The 22,294-nt window shown below is 30.6% G+C and overlaps 4 protein-coding genes across 12 annotated transcripts; 1 reads left to right on the forward strand and 3 right to left on the reverse strand.

The window, feature by feature from the left end:
* Positions 1-387: 387 nt before the first annotated feature.
* Positions 388-3,128, forward strand: eIF3m (eukaryotic translation initiation factor 3 subunit M). Its single transcript, XM_018520359.1, has 7 exons — positions 388-477; positions 1,257-1,436; positions 1,519-1,613; positions 1,793-2,011; positions 2,135-2,403; positions 2,491-2,634; positions 2,902-3,128. The coding sequence occupies exons 1-7, from the start codon at positions 433-435 to the stop codon at positions 3,123-3,125; spliced, it is 1,176 nt and encodes a 391-aa protein (XP_018375861.1). The 5' UTR covers positions 388-432; the 3' UTR covers positions 3,126-3,128.
* Positions 3,129-5,292: 2,164 nt separating this feature from the next.
* PRAS40 (Proline-rich Akt substrate 40 kDa) lies at positions 5,293-10,573 on the reverse strand. 4 transcript variants are annotated; one of them, XM_018520333.1, is made up of 9 exons: positions 9,421-10,573; positions 8,606-8,779; positions 7,375-7,495; positions 7,064-7,244; positions 6,771-6,984; positions 6,500-6,662; positions 6,285-6,424; positions 6,036-6,157; positions 5,293-5,513 (listed from the first exon to the last, which is right to left on the reverse strand). In XM_018520333.1, the coding sequence occupies exons 1-8, from the start codon at positions 9,532-9,534 to the stop codon at positions 6,044-6,046; spliced, it is 1,221 nt and encodes a 406-aa protein (XP_018375835.1). In that variant the 5' UTR covers positions 9,535-10,573; the 3' UTR covers positions 5,293-5,513; positions 6,036-6,043. The 4 variants fall into 4 exon arrangements, with proteins under 4 accessions (XP_018375835.1, XP_018375834.1, XP_018375833.1 ...); XM_018520332.1 differs by having other exon boundaries at positions 5,293-5,718; XM_018520331.1 differs by lacking the exon at positions 5,293-5,513 and having other exon boundaries at positions 5,990-6,157; positions 9,421-10,572.
* A 137-nt stretch (positions 10,574-10,710) lies between these two features.
* On the reverse strand, positions 10,711-14,714 carry eas (ethanolamine kinase 1). Of its 4 annotated transcripts, none has more exons than XM_018520355.1 (8): positions 14,609-14,714; positions 13,796-13,924; positions 13,144-13,281; positions 12,670-12,935; positions 12,360-12,586; positions 12,004-12,226; positions 11,528-11,705; positions 10,711-11,146 (listed from the first exon to the last, which is right to left on the reverse strand). In XM_018520355.1, exons 2-7 carry the CDS (start codon positions 13,913-13,915, stop codon positions 11,627-11,629), a joined length of 1,053 nt encoding a protein of 350 aa, XP_018375857.1. In that variant the 5' UTR covers positions 13,916-13,924; positions 14,609-14,714; the 3' UTR covers positions 10,711-11,146; positions 11,528-11,626. The 4 variants fall into 4 exon arrangements, with proteins under 4 accessions (XP_018375857.1, XP_018375856.1, XP_018375858.1 ...); XM_018520354.1 differs by having other exon boundaries at positions 14,518-14,714; XM_018520356.1 differs by lacking the exon at positions 14,609-14,714 and adding an exon at positions 14,281-14,341.
* A 1,277-nt stretch (positions 14,715-15,991) lies between these two features.
* LOC108769442 (THAP domain-containing protein 5) lies at positions 15,992-20,265 on the reverse strand. Of its 3 annotated transcripts, none has more exons than XM_018520453.1 (4): positions 19,964-20,265; positions 19,634-19,763; positions 19,021-19,424; positions 15,992-16,109 (listed from the first exon to the last, which is right to left on the reverse strand). In XM_018520453.1, the coding sequence occupies exons 1-4, from the start codon at positions 20,114-20,116 to the stop codon at positions 16,095-16,097; spliced, it is 702 nt and encodes a 233-aa protein (XP_018375955.1). In that variant the 5' UTR covers positions 20,117-20,265; the 3' UTR covers positions 15,992-16,094. The 3 variants fall into 3 exon arrangements, with proteins under 3 accessions (XP_018375955.1, XP_018375953.1, XP_018375952.1); XM_018520451.1 differs by lacking the exon at positions 15,992-16,109 and adding an exon at positions 18,373-18,411; XM_018520450.1 differs by lacking the exon at positions 15,992-16,109 and having other exon boundaries at positions 19,003-19,424.
* Positions 20,266-22,294: the final 2,029 nt, after the last annotated feature.

The raw sequence follows: 22,294 nt of genomic DNA on the forward strand, positions 1-22,294 counted from the left end.
CATTTCTCTCTACTGAAAATTTCTCTATAGATAGCGCTAACATTTGCATCTGCACCTACAATGGCTGCAACCTGCACTGATCTGCACTACGTGTGTGCGTATGCAGAGAGCTGCTACAAACGCTTCGAAGCATTCTTTGATTAGTCAATTCGTAAAATTCTTTGTTCTGATTGGTCGCTCAAACGCTTCGAAGCGTTTGTAGCGTCAAGCCGGTTCTACATTAGTTGCAAGCTAATCGCAAGTTTGTTACGACAGCCAATATGAAGCATTGATTTCAAAATGCAAGTTTCAGATTGGCTGTCACAACAAATTTGCGATCGGCTTGCAACTAATGTAGAACCGGCTTTAGGTGGACCGCAGCCAGAGAGAGGTTTCTCTCTATCCTTATCTAATCGATTTTTATTACAGTGAAAACGTGTATCGTTCGTCAAAATGCAGGTTCCACCAATTTTTATGGAATTGTCGTTAGATGATCAGGTGAATTTGCAAAATTAAATAATATTTTAACTAATTTTTTTAGGAATATATCTTTGTGGCATACGCACGTAACAATTATAAGAATATGACAGATACACATCTTTGAAATTTATCTGTGATATTTTTAGGTTATATCAAAATTAATGTACATTAAAAGTGTTAAGAGTACGGTACATACAAAATTCGATAATTGCCTAGAATTATGTTCTGCTCACCGATTTTGATGACATTAGGCTTATTCGACGCGTTTTTGCTTGAAATGCAAGAATCTGACAGAAGTAAGTGTCGCTCTGCCCCGTCGATCAAGGTATTAATCGTTAAAGTTGACTATTCAGGTTTGGAAATCTATCACATTGATGGCATAGAGGGACATGAGAACATGTAAGCATGTGAGAATAACTATTTTCTGCTTCAAAAAATTACACAAATTCTTTGCTTTAAAAACAAATTCTCTAAATATTGTAAAAACAAAAATGATATAGAAAATGATTTGTTTTTAAAGCAGAAAATTTGTTTCTAAAGCAAAAAATTTTCTTTATAAAACAAAATTTGTGTAACCCTTTATACCATTGGTGTGACAGTTTCCTAATCTGAATATCTGTCAACTTTAAGAATTAATATCTCGGTTTGTAGGGCAGAATGACACTTTTTACTAGATTTGTTTATTCCGTGCAAAAATGCAATGAATAAGTCTAATTTTATTGTTTTTTAAAGTGCTATAGCTAAACAGTATAATTATCTTTTTAATATTATTATTCTTATTATTACTGTTATTTTAGGCGCAAGAACTAAGGGTATATTTTAAAAGTCTTGGTGCAGAAATCAGCGAAGAGAAGTCTCCTAAAGGTATAGAAGATGATTTGCATAAGATTATTGGGGTATGCGAGGCATGTTTCAAAGAAGGAAATGAAAGCGAAATAGAAACTGTATTGAATGACATTGTATCTATCATGATTCTGGCAAGTTTAACATTTTGATAATTTTTTATTATAGATAATTAAATATTACTTTTCCTTTTTATTTTTACCGATTTTATTTTATATACCTACGGAACGCGCTGAAAATTTAATTTTAGCATTCTGTGAGAAACTTGTAAAAGCACCTGGATATAAGCTTGGATTGGTTTGCTTAAAAGCGTAATACATTGTTAATTTTTATCAAATTCATATATATAACATTATTTTTTAATATAACAAATCATATTTAAATTTATTAAGAGAAATAATAGTATTTTTGGTTACAAAGCAAATTATAGTGTTTAATAATATTAATATGAAAATTTTTGCAAATTTTCTCAAATGATATACGTTTGCAGTTTATGGCTCTTATTCCAATCTCTTGCTGATGATTCTCCAATGAGATACCATGTTTATTACCACTTGGTACAAATAGCCCGCAATGTTGATCAAGTAAAAGCTGTGTATAGTGGGATAGATCAATTAAAGCAACAATTTGCCTCCTTTCCTCCATCGAATGAACAAATGCAAAAGTTATTGCGTTTGTTGCATGAAGTTCTTTTAAGTTGCAAACAAGGGTAATGTCTTGTGTTTTCTTCTTCTCCCTCTCTTTCTAACACACTCACTTATTTTCTATACAATGTAGAAATAATTTCAAATATAAAATATATTTTACAAGGAATTTGTATAATCCTTTTTAGAGAACAAGCAGCAGCTGTTATGGTAGAATTGTTGGGAACTTATACAGCAGAGAATGCTTCCGCAGCTAGGGAAGATGCACAGCGTTGTATATTAGCTGCGTTAGCAGATCCAAATACATTTTTGTTAGATCCGCTTTTGGCATTGAAACCTGTGAGATTTTTAGAAGGCGAATTAATACATGATTTACTTCTTGTATTTGTACAAGATAAATTACCAGCGTATTTACATTTTTATCAACATCATAGAGAATTTGTAGAACATCAACTTGGTATATATCTAGTCCATAATGTAGATAATGTAAAGCTTGAATTTATTTCAATAAAATGAAATTTATGATGTACTTTTTTTCTTATAGGATTAAATCATGAACAAAACATGAAAAAGATGAGGCTATTGACCTTTATGCAACTTGCAGAGACAAATCCAGAAATGTCTTTTGATACAATACAAGAGGAATTGCAGATTGATGAATCTGAAGTAGAAAGCTTCATAATTGATGGTAAACCATTTTTACTCTTAAAATTTTATTTATAATAAATAACATTTAACATCCTGTTCAAATAACATAGTTTTACACTATTGTTTATTTAAGTGGCAGCTGATTTTTGACAGGATATATTAAATGAATCTGTACTGACTTAGTAAAATTATATTTTCACTAAGTTATCGAAGCATTCAACAAAGTTAAGAAACAAACTTTTAAGAAAAATACGAAATGTTATGATCGTGTAATAATATTCACAAGATGTAAATAATATTGTTCCAGTTTTAAAAACGAAACTTGTAAGAGCGCGCATGGATCAAGCTGGCCGTAAAGTATTAATTTCGAGCACAATGCATAGAACGTTTGGTCGTCCGCAATGGATGCAACTGCGAGATTTACTCGTATCATGGAAAGCTAATCTTTCGGCTGTACAGGATGGCATGAAAACTGTAGCTGTTGCTCAAATGGAGCTTGCAGCAAAGAATAAAGCTACTCTTGCTCACTGACAATACCGAAAAATCCCATAAATATAAATAATTATGAAAATATCAGAAGATTAAAAGTTAATTTTTTTCCAGAGAATAACAGATTCCTTGAATCTAACTATAAAAACAATGCAACTAAAAACTAATAATTATATCACAATATCATATTTATATAACGCAAAACTGTTAAACAGAAAATTTTTATATAATTTTAAACATACATTTACATATTTAATATAGCTACATTCGCGTTAATCATCTCGTTTTTTTTAGTGTCAAATTATTTCCATAAAATAAATAATTAAATTTATCATGATGTATAAAGTATATTGAAAATTAATTCAACGATTAATTTTGCCATTTTCACGCATTTGTGTTATATATATATATTTAAATTAGGTATGCACACTATATGTGTTAGGCATGTAAATATAAGAGGTTGTTCCAAAAGTATCCAACTGCCTATATAATGAGAAAGAGCTATTCTGGATATGGACAATATCGCCTTCAAGTAGTATCCTTTTGAAGCAATCCTTTCAGTGGTCCACTTCCAAAAGCAGTCCTGGAAGTCACTTTTTGTGTGTGATAGCCAACAGATCCTCACTGTGTCACGCAATCGTTTCAGAACTTCCAAGTAATACTCTTTGTTTATTATACGACAATGTTATGAAGCATATTTGTGATGTACAACATCTTCCTGGTTGAAGAAAACTGAGCATTGCCTTCACGTTGCTCCAACTCCAGCACACTTTCTTGGATCGAGACTTCTCGTCGTCCATTGTCACTCATAAAGTCATTGCTATAAACTTTATGGATCATGCCGATTATCTCGAAACATGTGTGGCCAAGTTTTTGATAAAATCTAATGCAAATTCTCTGCTCAACTCGCTCGGTCATTGTAAAATGCGATCCTCGGAGTTTTCGAAGCTCACACAACTGCGTACCGTTACTAATTGAATAGTTGTTGGATTGTACCGCTTGATGGGGATACTCCTCAAGGTACTCTCCCCTGAATACCAAATGCCTGTTTTCTACAGAGGAAAGAGGATGACCAAAGATAAAGATATACGTAAAGGTCGGATACTTTTAGGACAGTCCTTATGCATACGTATATTGGAACACACACACATGCATCAAATTAACATAATATATATTTCACAATAAGTATAAAAATTAATAGTATACCATACAGCAAACTGGATGAAAAGAATCGGAAAATACATTAATTCTATAAAATAATATTTTTACAGGTGTCTCATGATAATTCTACTTGAATCAATAATGTTTGAACATGATAAAATGAACTTCATTTTTTTAGAGGCAAAATATAATTATATTATGTGAAAAATTTTATTTTTTTCTTGAATAGTTCTAACCGCATTTAATTATGCAGTCGATATATGTTAAAAATATTAATTGCAGATAAATATCAGCTATTTGATAATAAAATACGCGACATTATAAGAAGCATTTGATCTGTTTTAGATCTTAATCTCTATGTAAAAAATTATGATTTATAATTAACTTTTCTTATTACATTGACATTTTTGCGCTGTTTTTCTATCACATTAATTTTATATAATTTTAAAGCATTTTTACTTAAACATAGTTGACATTATTTATGTATTTTTCAATAGCGTTTTAATTTTCAATAAAACGGGACAAAAAAATTAATATTGTAAAACATTCGTACGTACAAGCGTATGTCATACATTGGCTGCATTCAGCAGAAAAAGCAGCTTTGCAACTGTTGTAAAATTCTTTAATATTGATCTTGCCCTTAGTTCCTCACTGGATCTAAATGTATAAGGATTGCACCGATTGCACCAATGTTACTTTGATTTTAAGCGAGGCTTAAAACTCTCTGTTTCTTTTTGAGCTTTAAAACGAGACAAATAGAATTTTAAGTTTCGCGCTTAAAGTCAAAGTAACGTTGGTACAACCGGGCCTAAACCAATCATATTCAAGAATTTTACAAGTATCAAGCCATTGTACAAATATCGATAACGCCAATAGCACAATGTAGTTATTTACTATTACTACTATGCTGCTATATATTAAATTAATTTTTTTTTTTTAATTCAATTTGTTTACAACAACTTATTTACAATGTATACGTAAATAATCCTGGAATAATTTATAAAATTACAAATTGTATGTACAATTATATAATTCCAAATTTTGCGTATTTAAATCAAATATAAATATTTAATGTACATTTTTTTGTTTATTGATCTTCAAATCTAATCTATTATATGCCCTTTTCCGTCCTGTTTCTTGCCTTTTATCTTCTTTGCGACCATTTCATCAATAATTGTATTTCTTATCTCTATCTGTCTCTTCCTCCCCTTCACCCTTCCTCGTTGAGTCATAAATTCTTATTTCGCAACCAGAAAATGAAGAAACAACCTAACAAAAAAGCAAGAAGTAAAAAATGGTAAAATGTACAATAAGAAACAGAAAGCAAAGAGCACATTTTAGATTTAGCTTTAGAAGGCGAAGCAAACTACTTTTAAAATCTCACAGCTTTTCCTTAAGTAAGATTTATTATAATTCATTGTACTCCTTGCCTCAAAATATGACACTTTCAATATCACTATAGTGATTTCCCATCCTGTTAAGGTGAAACAATCATTTTCACAACATCTCCAAGCACCGCATTCAGTTTAGCATATAAAGTTTTATCTTTTTCAAATATATTTTACATTAGCTAGTAAATCTAGAATATCTAAAACTTGAGTTAAGAGGCATCTTTTCTATAAAATATGCAGGACGTTCTGTACTTCTGTGTAAAACCGGCCATATTTATTCCAAGTATACATAAACCTCTTGTAACTTTTATATAAAAGACAAATGACGGATGATTGAGACTATGATATATTGTTTGTATCAAAAAATTAAGAAATCATGACTAAATTTCTCTTATCATACTTGATAAATCAGATCTGAGTAGAAAATCTGGGACGTGGTAAATCTCCAAATACCGTATCAGTATTGACGCTTTTAGCTAAGGCTTTCATTGAAGCTCGAATGTTGTGTGGATCAGTTGGCAACTGTAATTATAATTATATATAGATTTTTTTTTAGAGAGAGAGAGAGTAAACTTAAAATATAAGCATGAAAAGGCTCAAAAGTATAATACAATATATTGCAAAAATTAAAAATCATGTAAAATTTTACCTGATCATCGTCTTGATCCTGTATTGTATGACGAACGATAGAAGGGAAAACAGGCACGATGACAGGTAATGATTTAGCTAACGTAGAATGACCATCCCGTTGACCTCTTGGCATATGAATCTCCTCGTTTTGGCTTGAATCTAAATGTGTTAATTATTACAAACTTGGATCTAAACAAAACACAAGGATATTAATAATAAATTAATACATCATACCATCGGTATCAGATCCATCAGTGTCTTCCGAAGAGCATAGAAGCTGTTGGCTGGCTGTGTCTGTATCCTCCATTCCTTCAAAAGGAAACAATACTTCCGTATCGAAACTACCTGATTCCTTGGTACTAATATACACTGTATCCTTTTTTCTTGAATTTTCATTCTGTAAAGTTTATTATCCAGATTCAATAATAATTATTAAAATTATAATTATAAGACTTTTGATCTGTACACCAAGTAATAATTGAAAAAACTTTGATAAATGACTTACATTAATGCTACTTTTAGAGGAGTGTCTGGTAGTTGTCTCATGTTTAACGTTTGGGCTACTAGATACTTTTGTGTCACTGAATATTATATTAGACTTTGGATTCACTGTATTAGCTGCAGAGGTAGTCATAATACTTTTAAAACCGTCAGGAGTTGTTGGCGGAGTTTCTATATTATTGGTTACTCTACTTGTCTCGTCACCTCTACATACTAGTCTAATTATTAAAAAAAAAAACAAGATTATGATTATTATTATTATATAATATAATAATATACACATACTTGTAAAATTACTTTGATAACAGCCTATGTTCATTGTGTGCTCTTTCGCGAAATTGTTCCAACAATTGATGCTGCTCAGCAGTAAATGCACGTATTTTATCTTCTATAGCTATTGTTTGACGTTGTACAGCCTCTTGTAACTGTTGTTGTAATCCATCTAGGGCCACTTGAACCGCGTTAGGTAATTGTGAAACTAGATAAATAAAGTGTAACATATAACGCTAAGATAATACATGGATACATAATATGCAGATATAAATAAATTATTTTAAAATCCAACAAAATTAAATACATGTTGAACACATATATACACATTAACTTACCAGAAAATTTAGGCTGTTGCAGATAATCGTCGAGATCTTCCAAACTATGATTAATTACTACCCTAAATATTGGGCTGTAATCTGGATTGGATTTTAATTTATTTATTTCCACGGGAGATAACTATAACAATATAATTATCTTTCAAACAAATTTATTTAGAAGTTAACGACTCCATAAAAATGAATAATATATCTCTGATAGGTATTATTTTTACAATTTATATATAAACAATAAATGTGTATCTGCAATTAATATCATATGCAATCGTTCTTGATAAAATCAGTTGCTTATCTTAGACTATGCTCAGATTCTTATCCAAGTACCACCCAGGTATCACATCATTTTTGTTTATCCAATGTTAAACAAGGATGGCATGACACCTAGGCCCAGTTTCAAACTCACAACTTGTTTCTCATCTTTTTCCAATTCCAGGGAATTGGAAAGAGATAATGAATAAGTTGAACCTCGGTTAAGAGTTAACCATGAATTGTGAAACTGGGCCCTAGGGAGAATCTGGATGGGAATACAAATACGCCCTTAGATAAAGAATGATTCATAATAAATTATTTTTCATTACACTAAAATTAAATAGATGACAAACGTTTTAGAAAAACAACAACAAAAATATGGGAAGTCAGTCAAGTAAACACGGTTGCCACTTCTCCGGCCAGAGATTCTTGGCTTTTTAAACAAGTTTGACTTTTTAAACAAAAATGCTGACAAAAAAGATTTCATACTATTTTATATTTTTTTATAAAATTCACTATAAGACGGTAACAATAATTTGAATGACACTAAGGGGTCGATTCTGTAACTCTTAAAGGTCCTCTATATAGAAGTCGTAGACGATTGTGGAGTCTTAAGTCGTAGGAAATTGACCAATTCCAATCGAATATTCTCCTTATATTTGATTGTGATTGGTTGGTTTCCTATGACTTAAGACTCCACGACCGTCTACGACTTCTATGTAGAGGACCCTTTACAGAATCGGCCCCTTAATCTTGAACAGGAAAGGTGGCAACCGTGCAAGTAAAACAGATTATTTATACGGCAAACATAAACAGATTATTTTGGTCAAGACCATCGTCTCTTGGAATATTAACTTAATATCTCTCTTGCAATACGTTTTGTCTAAAACTTACAAGAATATTGTTATTTATCCAAGAGACCATCGCGTCTCTTGGAATATTAACTTAATATCTCTCTTGCAATGTTTTGTCTAAAACTTACAAGAATATTGTTATTAATGAGGACTAAAGCAGCACCGTATTCTCTATGAACTGCGTGAGTATACATTGAGCAATTGCAACAACGGTGTACAATCCAGGATCCAACATTTCTTTTTTCCATTAAACCAGGTTGTTCTTTAGTAATTTTTTCCAATTCTGGTACACTCGCCAAATCCTGTCAAAAATAAAATCAATATCTGTTACGTCATTAATAATTAAATCGTTCTATATTTTAATTACAATTATATATACATAAATAATTGATCATGACAGTATGACTTTTGTGCAGATATTTTTTTTAATGCTAAAAGAATTTAATATCTAAACAGAAACATCATGTCGATCAATGCTCACTAATTTCACATAAATACTAGAAAAAATATTTTATATAAAATCGAAGATGTACAAAAGATTGAAGATGAACCAGCTTGAACGTTAACATAATGCGACGGGATCGCAAAGTATAAGATTATTGCTGTGCTGCAAAAAAAAACATGAAATTGATACGATCGCAATGAGTTACATGATATGTCAAACTGAGATCTATTTATGAAAATTGAAGCGTGAGAAGACATATTTTTTCATATCTACTACACGTCTTTATGTAAGATTAAACTCTAAATTCATATCGATAAAGGGGTGAAGATAAAACTTTAACTAAATTCAAATCGATTTTAACTTTGCAATGAAACAGGTGAGAAGCGAGAGAGGGAGGAGAAGGGATAAAACGGAACACTTTTTTTTTAAATTAATTATTTTTAGATCATGGATTTTTCGAAAAAGAGAGAGGCAACGAGTGAAAAAGCTTTTATTTACCTCTCGAAAAAAGGCATCAGCACGTTCCAGATCGGTCAATTCGATGTTAACCTGTTGTAATTCGGCGCTCCTAGACTTGATGGACACATTCAGGCACTTGCAGGTGACGTGCATCTTTCAATTATCGACAAACGATCGGCAAACGCGAAGTCTAGGCTTTTGGGTGACCAGAGAACACAGCGTTCCTTTTTTTTCTTTTTCAAAGAGGTCGAAGATGCGCCGAACTGAGATGCGCGATTCAGCACGACTACGCACCACTGCGTATTTGATTGCAGCCTGCAGGTGTAGTTTTGATTCAGCTGCTCTCTCTCTCTCTTTCTCTCTCGATTGTCCAGTACAGAACTCTCAATTGCTCTCAATCAAACGGGTATGGTCACCGCGAGACATCGTCTATCAACGAAGAAGCATCAAGAATATCGTACCGATATATGTCATCAGAGAGAAATTAAGGTTTCTCTTTGATATCGTTTGCGATCAGATACAGCTTAAGTGAAGCAACTATCTCTCTCGACTTGGTAAACCGACTGTCGTCGCTTCCGAAAAAGACATACACCAACTAAGAACGAGAAAATAAAGTGGCGCAACGCGCGAATTGCTATATACTGTCGTCCCGCGAGCATTCGTTTTGAAGAACGGTCGTTTTGATCAATATATACATCAATATATAAATGAAAGAGAAGAGCCTGAATTTCCTATAATCTTGGATGCTTTCCAAGAGACAGTGTAACGAGCGTAACACATATATTTTTGTTTGCCCATGTTACACCGAGTTAAAATGATTAATGATCACAGTGTTAAAAGTACACTGTGACTGCCCGCTGGGAAGCACCATTCATGTGTTGAAACAATCAGAAACAATGGACGAACGAACTGCCGAACAGTTTGCAATTACGACGTCTGTTGTTAAACAAAGAGCTCAAGTATATCGATGAAATTCGGAAAACTGGCTCAACCAGGCTCAACTAATGCTTCTTTCGATTACAGTTTACCATATTTTTACTCATTGTTTACATCCAACTTCCAAGAGAGCGTGAGCACGCTAGTGAGTGAGCTAACGTATCTGTGTGAGTGTATCATGCCCATCTGGTGCATCTTGGCCCTTGGCAGATTCCATAATTATCGATATGCGTCGAAATATGTGTGCTTGATGTTATGAATAAACGATAATGAAGTCGAATGTGTATCTTGAAAGCAGGTAAAAATTACAAAAATGAGCAAATTTTCTAGAGATGTTAACCAATAAAATTATAAATATTCCAATAAATTCGCTCACTTTTGTTTTTTCTCTTACCTCGTTACAAGAAATACAATTGATCCCAAAGCGATTGATTCACAAATTTCAGTATATTATACATATAAGCTGCGTGCTGCTATCCATTGCGAATGCGAATACTGAAAATCTGTAGTCACGAACTAGAGAGTTTCGGTACTCGTAATAACAGAACGCAGCCTAGAATTGATTAACGATTGTATATGATTCATTGAATATATGGTATCATAATTCACAACACGATATACAGATCTTCCTAGACACCATGTAAAAAAAAATTGATCAATTATACTGATCGCTGGGGAGAGGGAGGGGGATAATACGATTGACGACAAGATCAATAAGTTAAAATTTAACACTCAACGTAACTTATCCAAGACTGGCTATCTTCATAGCTGGTAATTGTACCTTGTACTCAATGATAATGAAAAATATGAGATATGATAGTCTTCCTCCCTGAAATCGATTATTTTTATTAATCTATTGTTATTTGTACTATACTGGAAATTGCCATTGAGAGCACGTAATATTACCGAAAATTTAAACTAATTATACTGACAAACTTAATTCTTCGAGCATTTTTATTTTATCGATTCTCCATATATATTTAACAAAGAAAGAAAACTTAAAGTTAACTAAACTATAACGTCTTGTACTTGTTCTATTATACTTGTAAATATACAGTCATAAAGATGTATCTATATACAATATTATACACTACCAGCACCAATAAAATAGTGGTCATATTTGGCCACAACTATTAATGTCACTTATATATATAAAATTACAATATATTACACATATCAATAATCAATAAAAAGTTATATATACACATACATGTACAATTGCTGGGATATACATTCGAGACAAAATACTTCAATTGGAACAAATACATCAAAAAATGCCATATTACAAATTTTATATCCAGCCACTGTTTCATTCATCAAATTCCGTTTTCATCTTAAAAATTTCTTCCTTCCATTTAAAATATTCGTTGAAACGTATTGCAGCATATCTGAAAAAATATTTAAAAATTTACTGTAATAATTATTTGACCAAAGTATATTTTATTTTTATCCTAAAATTTTGATAATTCTATTATACAAGAAAATAATCGATTGTCGAATTATTATTGCCGTTATTTTTATTAATGTGCGTATATCTATGATATTAGCATATATATGCGATAATAGTAGATATGATAGTAGACAGTTTCATATATATATAGTATGTATTTCTACTACCTACTATCATACAGATATATTTGATACATCATTTATAAATATGTTTTATTGATAAATAAAAGCACTTACTCTAAAAAATCAAAATCAATATGCGAATGCTCGCTCTGGATGAGAGCCCAACAGCCCCAAAAAAAATGCGGCAAAGGAGTAAATTTAGTAACTTGCCAGTATAATTTGTCAACGTCTTTTTCGGACACATTAGTTGTCGCGTTGTATATTTGCAAATATTTTTTCAACCACATTTTTTGAAAAATTTCATCCGGATATAAAGAATAATCCGGCTCGTCAAAACCTTAAATGTACCAGGTGTTTAAAATTTTATTTAATATACTTTATAATATACTTTGTTGTTCTGTAATACTTTATGTACGAAGGTAGGTATGTTTTCTAATACACTTGTAAGATATTGAAGAATGCGTAATTACCGGCAAATTCTGTAAAATGATTAACTATATCAAACGCCTGATAGTTGAACGCAGTGTATTCATAATCGATAAAAACAACACTCTCCTGTTTTTGATTGTACAATATATTTCCTAGTAGAAGATCATTATGAGCGAATACTACAGGACTATTCACTTTGGAAAGTGTACTTTTCAATAGCTGATATTCTTCCTCCAATATTGCATAGGATGGTATCAACATTTCAAACCTTAAAGTAGAAACTATTACAACTAAACTATTGAATATGTCTTATATGATGTTCAAAGGAAGTATCTATTTATAAGCGCTTACTTTGCTTGCTTAAGAGAATCCGAAAATCTTTTAGGTATAATTTGCATAAATTTCTTTACTTTTTCCCAGATAAAAGCATCTTTTGATATAGATTCATTTTCAGACTCAAGATTATGCATTTCAGCCATACGTTTCGCAATTAATGGGTATACTTTTGGATTTCTGACTGTTTCAGTAGTCAGAGTTTCACCTTCCAGGAATTGATAAGCAAATCCATTGTTAAATGTAGCATAAATGCAATGAGTATAGCCAGCCTTATTCAATATCTATGCACAAATATTTATTCTATGCATTAGTTATATTGTTTACACATTAAAATTTAAATTTGTTATATTTTTCTTTGTATAATACTTATGCGTAGGTATATATGCAGGTTAATAAAAAAATTAATGCATATAAATTACAAAAGTTTAATTATAAACTGAAATATAAACAAGATAGCGCTGTGTATAATAACTTTGATAAAATCTTTACCCGGATATTTTTTATTTCACTTTTTCGGTCGATCAGTAAATCCGAATTATTACCATAAATTCTAACCAGGATCATATCTGTATAATGTCCCGTGTACCATACTCCTATCAACTTATTTGTTCTTCCATCAGTAAATACCTGAAATAAAAGAAAAAAAAAGATATTTTTTTTCCTAGTTATTTTGAATTGATTTACATATCATCAGTAATGGTAAAGATAGTATTGTTATCTGAAAACTCTTTTATTACTTATATCAATGTTTAAAATCATGTGGGTGCAAAAAAAGGTTAAAAAGCTATTAACATCGATATTTCTTATTACTTAATTATGAAAACAAAATTGATAAAACTCTGCATTTATGAAGGAATGAATAAATCGAACATAAGGAAAATACGAATTCCAACACGCACTATAGTTTTAGTTCTATAACAAGAATTGAAATTGTATTGCATGTCAGGTAAAAAAGTTACCAGTAGACAAATAAAATATAATATTGATATAAAAAGAGCACTGTAAATATAACGATTTATTTTTTAAAAGCAAGGGACATAAGAGATATACAATTTAATTTTGAATTCAATTATTGTTATCATTGTTCAGCTGTTTTTCTATTACTTCTCTCTCTCTCTTATAAAAGGATATCAAAAATTACCTTAAAATTCAATTGTTGCAAGGGCCAGGATGGTCTAATCCTCTTTATAATATCTTTAGCACCAACAATAATTTCATTCTCATCTATTGTAATGTTGAGATGTTCCTCACATACACTCATAGCTTAATGCTATTTTATAGAATAAAAAAGTTTTTTACTTAATTATTATTTTAATAATAGAGTGCAGATAACATGGACATAATTTAAAAACTCAAGGAATATATATTCTATTTGTAATGCATGAATTAGATATAATACAATGTGGATCTATTGGCTATTTCACTATGAATGAATAAAATATTTAATTAAAAAATTTGTGTGTATATACGTATCAAAAACAAAAATGTAAAAACACAACATTCAGTCCTTACGAATGTTTCACGACAACTAAAAGAGATCTAGTACAAGTATGTCTATATATATATATATGTATACTTAAATAAGCGATAATATACTAAATTACTGATAAGCGAGGGTAGCATTACACTCAATTGGAGAGAATGACGAAATTCAAATGAATAATATCTCAATTTAAAGATGGCACTCTCCATCGAAGATTGTAGTTTATTTACACATAAAAATTTTACTAGATTTGTCAAATTGTTTTCGAAAGTTCTCTGAGGTGTAAATACATAAATTTTTAAATCATGCTGTACTATACCACGTAAAGTTAATAATTATGAAATTATGATTATTCTATGTAATCGTTACCAATTATTTACAATTGGTATTTGGACGATACAAATATGCACACATATCAATATCACAAAATAACGTCTCGTTGTCTCTGATTTTAATGAAAACTCGTCATACGTGGCTATGTGACGTAAAGCGCATGATGCACGTGATGTATAATCGTTATATCCTTGTTCAGTACTATCTCATATCTGTAAGATCCCGTTTGCCCAAACATATGCTGAATTCAAGGCCATCTGCTGGATTCACACTGCATCCAGCAATTCTACATTGGTCATATCGTAGCGTCGGAAGCGTCGTAATGCTGGATTCACACTGCATCCGATTTCCGTCGTACAACGATCTGCAACCAATCAGGAAACAAGATGAAACTATAAGAGTAACAAATTGATCAATGACAGTTGAATGTAAAAAGAATAATCGAATGCAATTGGTCAATTTCTTACTCTTACAGCTTCATCCATTAAGGCCCGTCTACAATACACAGAGTAAGAAGTAAGAGTAAGAAATTGACCAATCACAGTCGAATGTGAGAAGAATAATCGACTGTGATTGGTCAATTTCTTACTCTTACTTCTTACTCCGTGTATTGTAGACGGGCCTTTATAGTCGTAAGCATAGTTGTAAGTGGTTGTAATTGTAAGAATTGACCAATCAAGTCGAATGTGAGGAGAATATTTGACTGTGATTGGTCAATTCTTACAACTACAACCACTTCCAACTACGCTTACGACTACTGTAGAATAGGCTTAAAAGTTGCATGAACAAAAAACTAACCCAGTTAAAGTTACGTTAAGATTGAATTAACTCCAGTTAAATGAAAAGTTAATTTTGGCAAATATTTTTATCAAATTAAAATGACCTAATTTTTCTTAAAATTAGATTACTTTAAATAAAAAAAAATTACAATATAGATATAAACGTTAGATATAGATTATCAAATAAATTTAATATTTTATTTGTAAATTATATGAAAAAACAAATAGTTTTGTATATAGCAATGTATTTTTTCTTTTGCAATAAAAAATTGAATTTTACATAGATATTTGCAAATAGTATCAATGACCGGATGTAAAACAAGATTAGAATGACATATCTTATAAGCACATAAGCGCTGATACCGTTTCCTAAATGCTTAGCTTTTTTTGAATTAATTCTTTAATAATTTAAGATTTTCTAGAAAAAAATATTAACGTTTAAAGAAATAAAACAAATTTTGACTTTAAAAAAAAAGTGTTAATAAATCAAAGTTTAAGTTCGGATCTACAATAGGTGTTTTAGCCTTATAAGCCTTAAAAAATTGACCAACTACAGTCAAATGCGAGAAGAATAATTGATTGTGATTCGTCCATTCCTTATGGCTTAAAGCTTAAAAATCTATTGTAGATCCGGGGTTAAAGTAATTACGTTAAGTTAAAATTGAATTCATTTGATATAAGCTAAATTAAGTTAAAAGTTATTAACTTTTTATTTACTTTTTAACTTATTAACTAGTTTGTACCCAATCTTGAATAAAAGTAACAATTGTATTTGTTACTATCACTCAAAGAGTTATGTCTGTAAACATTTTGTAAAAGGATTTTAATTCCCAGGTGATGTATTTTCAAATCCGTGATACCTGTAAAAATACACACAAAATATTAATAAAAATTTACTTTATTAAAATAAACTTTATTACATAATCAATGCATATCAGTGGCTTCCATTTAACGCTCACAACGCTCGTGGAATCGTTTCATCCTTATCGTTTATCAAATATTAAACAAGGACAAACAATGCTCGCGAGCGTTGCAAGCGTTAAGTAGAACGCAGCCAGTGTATGTCACAAATAGAAAAAAAATAAATTTTAGAATATAATTAATGTCACAAGTATATTTCACAAACTACCCACATTTTGGAACATTTCAGCAACATTGTAGTAACGTTATAACATTGCTACAATGTTACTGAAATGTTCCAAAATGTTTCTTGCTTATTGGGTAATTATTAAATATTTGTATTATTTTAACATAAATATTAATATTTATCATAAGAAAATAATATTTGCATCTAAACTATACTGCAACTGCATACAAATTATATCAGTAATATAATAATATAGTTATTTAATGTATATATAATTATATGCATGATTGCCATCGTCTTACTTTTCATATAATTTTTAGATGCAGCGATTTTTTCTAGAATGTTTTTTTTAGAATGTTACTAGTTGATTTTGTCATATAATGTGAAATACTGAATAACTTTCAATTGTTTTTTTAATTGGAGTGCATTTAATATACAATTTTTTATACATAATACTAAAAATAAATTTTCAATGCAATTTTGGATAAATCTACCAATCAAAACATATTTATAATTTTTATTGTTTAACAAATATGTTGATAGTTCAGTTATCGATTTTGTATTTAATATTATGCTTTTCTGAAATGGTTTTCAATTATTTTTGTTACCAAAAGTTAACAATGAAATTAGTTCGATAAATTTATTTAGAAAATTCATAACTTCATTAAATTTTTCAGATTTATTTTTACTTATTCCCTTCATTATTTTTATTACTAACTATTTTTAGTTAGTAATAATTTAGTTAATAATAATTTTAACCAGAGCCATTTATTTTGTTAGCCACGAGATATACTCTGGTTTTGAATCTTCAAAAGCTAAATATTCTAATGCTGTACTTATTTCGTGATTTAAAACATGATAAGCACTTTTTACACGCGTTTTTTGAAAATATTTTGATCTATCAAGTGTCTGGAAACAAAGTTATTATTTTCAAATTAAATACATCATTATTTAATATAGGTATCTAGTTTATTAAGATTCTATAAGTTTATTTAAGTCTTTCATAACCAATAAAATTAGAACATATTTAAAACTTTCTAGTATAATTTTCCCTTAATATTGGAATGGAGGAAAAGTTCCGTGGTATTTTGTTAGCTCAAAATTATATATACAATATCTTCGTTAAAAATAAACAAAATTTAAATTTATAAAGATTTTATAGCTTGAAATTTACTTTTGAATAGTGACTATATTTTTTGAATTTATGCGAGTTTTGTAATTTTTATATATAGAAAACTACGAGCTGAAAAAAAGGAAAATTTTCAACTATCTATATTGTAAAAGTTTGGAATTTTCCTCACAAAATCGTTTTTTAGAAATGTTTCTACGATTTTTTATTCTTGAATTATTCGCAAGTTAAGTAAAAAGAAGTATTCTGACTTTGATTGTATACTTCATTAAAAATTATCTGCAATTTAAAAAAACAGATTTTTAAAGCTAAAACGTTGCTCTATTAAGTGATATAATTACCAATTTAAAAAATGGGATAGATAAATTTGAGCTAAAAATATGGTATTGTCCTTATAACCATTGCGCAATAGTCATACGTAATATCAATAGTAATATCACAATTTTATAACTTAAATTTCTATATATTTTACACTTCAAAAATTAGCATGATATTTAATAGAACAAAGTTTCAGCTTTAAGAATCTGTTTCATTAATTACGATGATTTTTGACGGAGTTACGAGCAATCAAAATCAGAATGCTTTTTTATTAAATCCATGTGTAACTTGGTAATAAAAAGTTGTAGAAACATTTTTTAAAAACAAACTTTTAAAAAAACTTTAAGCTTTCACATCAGATAGTCGAAAATTTTGCAACAAATATATTCTGTATATAATTGTGAGCTAACAAAAAATTCCACAGAACTTTTTCTCCAACCCAATATTATTTGGTATAATATCGCAATAAGTTTTACGCATTTGTACAAGTAATATCACATTTTCTAATAAGTTTTTCATTCTGATAAAGCTATTACCTTATATGGCACAAGTACATATGGCAACAAGACAACACTTTTCATGACTATAGCGCTCAATAAATTGATTTAATTTATGCGGATTGGAATAACTGTAAATTATAATGAAATGCTTAAAACCTTCCTTAAATAATCAATAATGAAGTAAAAGAATCTCGTCATCATATATGGCATGAGATTCAAATTATTCAAATCTACTCACAGAAAAGGAATGAAAACACGCAGCAAAAATTTTTAAAAATGTATAACTTATTAGACAGAAATTATAGCAAATACAGAAATAATACAATTTTATCGGAAAAAAAATGAGAATAGTGAGTTTTTTTTATTAAAAAAGTGAACAAAAGTGAGCCTTCTTCTAAATAATGAGTAAAGTAAGAATATTGACTCAGCAGCAACCTGGCCTGTACCATTACTAAATTGTGAAACTTTTATATTTAAAAATTGATAAATTTCATACAATATTCCACTTTGGAATTTTAATTTTTCAAGTTTTCTATTTAATGTTCTAATAGATGGAAGCTTTGAAGTAAAAGATCTTTATATTATGATAGGCTGCACGCAAATTTTAAGTGATATGCTTTGACTAACATTACATTATACCATTTTGGAATTTTTTAATATTTTTTGTTTAAGAGCTATATCTGATCTTTATGCAAAAGTTGTCGAATAATTGTAGGAAACTATTCAATAATGCATACTTTTTTTTCTAATTCCTTAATTCTGTTTTTATATTGGTTTTGCAAACGTTTATGTCTCTTTCCCATACTTATTCGTAGCGATTCTGACTTCCGAAGTAGTTTTTCTAATTTTTTGATTTTTTCCATATACAATAAATTTTGTTTATCCAAACTGTGCTCCTGTTTTGAAACCAATGTGTCGTCTTGTATAATTCCATCACTACATAATTCTGCTGTTTCTTGGAGAATTTTTTTACTTATTTGATGAGTTACTGCTTCTTCTTCTTCAATATCAGATAGAAGATTTTCTGATTTACATTGTTCTTCTTTTGGATTATTTATAGATATTGTAACAGTACCATCATAATCTGTCTTAGATATTATTATCTGAGATTGTTTAATTCCATTTAAATCAGCAGTATTTTCTGAATGAAAATAAATAATATTATCTAATTAGTAACAATTACAATGATGACAAAATTAATTATTACTTTGAATTAATTATTACAACATCCTGTTTTTTGTATTGTATATAATATTTGTTATTAATAATTACACACTTGAATATCATTCTTATTATTTCTAATATAAGCTAAGAAAATAATAAATGGTACAAAGTTAAAATTAAACTTACGATTAATTTTAGCTTTTTTGTTTTTTTGTTGAGTTACTAATTCTCCAAATATTGTTGGAACTGCTGTACATTTAAGTTTTTTTGTTCCATCGATTCGAATCTTTTCCCACATATTTGAGGTAAAATGAAACTTAAAAATAAGAAAATAATTTTACTATTTCAAGGAAAAATATAATAATAATGTAACATATAAAAATAAATTTAAAATATAATAAGTGTAAAGTTGTGCACATATTCAAAAGTAAAATGTAAATATAAAATATATAAGTTTAGCAAATATTTAAAAGTAAAATATAAAATTAAATAGAGAAATATATAAACAGAGAATACCTCACATAATGCTGCAGAGCGGTTTAATATTTTATTTTCCAATTTGGCATTTTTTATCCATACGTTTCGGCGATAAGTATTTTTTGGAAAACAATTCATTTTAACACCTTTGTTAGATGAATTCTTACAACCAACTGCTGCACAGGTTACCATCTCGTCAATGTCTACATAAAAATTATTAAAATTATATTTTGTATAATATTATTCATTACATAGCAACACAAGAAAACATTTATAATGTAAGTATAAATGTTTATATTTAATCTGACGTCTCCTTCAGCAGAATTAAGGCCCAGTTTTACAACTCATGGTTAACTCTTCTTAAACCGGTTCTACATTAGTTGCAAGCCGATCGCAAGTTTGTTGCGACAGCCAATATGAAGCATTGATTTCAAAATGCAAGCTTCAGATTGGCTGTCGCAACAAACTTGCGATCAGCATGCAACTAATGTAGAACCGGCTTAATGAACGATAAAGACAGAATGATGATTACAAGCGCTAAAAGCGCGTGAGCGTCCAAATCGATCGCAACCTTGGGACCTCTTTCACCAACACCGATTAACGCTAAAGGCCGCAGTATAGACTTTTGCGTAAGTCTGGATCTACAATAGGTGTTTTAAGCCTTATGCTGTAAGAAATTGACCAATTACAGTCGAATCCGAGAAGAATAAGCGACTGTGATTCGCCCATTTCTTATGGCTCAAAGCTTAAAACTCTATTGTAGATCCGGAGTTATGCGCTATGCAAGATCTACAGAACGAGAAATGGGGATGGAAATAAGGGACTCTGATTGGTTGATTCGCTTATGCACTATGCTTTATGCGTTATGCAAAAGTCTGTGCTGCGGCCTTAATAATGTATGTACATATAATGTATGTACTATAAAGCTGGAAACACAATAGACACAGGCAATAGGCACAGGCAACAGGAAATAACGAGCCGTCCAATCAGAGCTCTGGGATATAATATCGAACTTATACCCCAAAGTTCTGATTGGACGGCTCGTTATTCCGTGTTGCCTGTGCCTATTGCCTGTGTCTATTGTGTTTCCAGCTTTAAGTACATACTATAAGTACGTACTATACTTTCTTCTTTATCTAACAATTTAATAGCGTTTTCGGCCCGGCTAGGTTTGCACCAACCTGGGTTGGATTAATGGCGTTTTGTACTCTCCTATTGGTAGAGCAGGTGATGTCAACCAATAGGAAAGATTAATCCAACCCAGGTTGGTGCAAACCCGATCGGGCCGAAAACGCTATAAATTTCCTCGTGTAATGCAACAGCTGTCATCAGCTTATAAGGGGCTTCGCACAATAAAAGGAACAGAGAACAGAGAACAGAGAATAATAGCGTATTCTTACTGACTCGACCCGACTCTGAGTCAATAGTCTGTTCTTTTTAGCTGCATTTCTTACACAGTTTAGCTCTTCTTTTGCAGCTAAACAGAACAGACTATTGACTCGGAGTCGGGTCGATATTGTCCGTATGAGGATCCGGGCTAAGGCCAGTTGTTCCACCTTTTGGTAAATTTTACCTGTCGGGTAAGTAGCAAGATTACCTAATCACATGCGTGGATTGGCATATTTACCTAACAGGTAAAATTTACCAATAGGTGGAACAACCGGCCCTAAATTGAATATGCTATAAGAATTTCAACCTATCAGAAGTCATGTATTGTAGAATACACACTGCGTATTCCACAAACATGATTTCTGATAGATTGAAATTCTTATTCTCTGTTCCCTGTTCCTTTTATTGTGCGAAGCCCCTTAGCCCGGATCCTCATATGAGCTACAGCACTTTGACACAGAGCGCTAATTGGTGAAAAACCGGTTGTGGGGGTAAAATTTATCCCCATCACCCGTTTTTCACCAATCAGCGTTCAGTGTCAAAGCACTGTTGCCCGTATGAGAATCCGGACTTAAGCCTTGTGTCCACGATGCTAGAAATCGGTCCGAGAAATCATCCTCGGATGAAGAAAGAATTGACCAATCGCAATAGTCATGTGATCAAATTGTTCAAATGTGATTTGTTAATTTTTTCTTTGTCCGAGATCTCGGATCGATTTCTAGCATCGTGGACACAAGGCTTTAGACAGCCAATCAGACCATACCCTTCAATGTCGCATCTCTGTTATCTAGACCAGCTTAGAGTCCTAGATTTATCAGAGAGGCGCAACCGTCTTAAGTTAGTATGACAAAGGTGCTAAGGAGAGTACTAAACATGGCCGACATGCTATGAAATTGCCTTTAAACTATGTCAAACAAAGATAAGACGTGTAGGATAATGTGAGATAGAATGTATAGGATAAAATGAAATAGAAATATGTCA

This window comes from Trachymyrmex cornetzi, unplaced genomic scaffold (genome assembly GCF_001594075.2).
Source record: "Trachymyrmex cornetzi isolate Tcor2-1 unplaced genomic scaffold, Tcor1.1 scaffold90, whole genome shotgun sequence".
Lineage (NCBI taxonomy): Eukaryota > Metazoa > Arthropoda > Insecta > Hymenoptera > Formicidae > Trachymyrmex > Trachymyrmex cornetzi.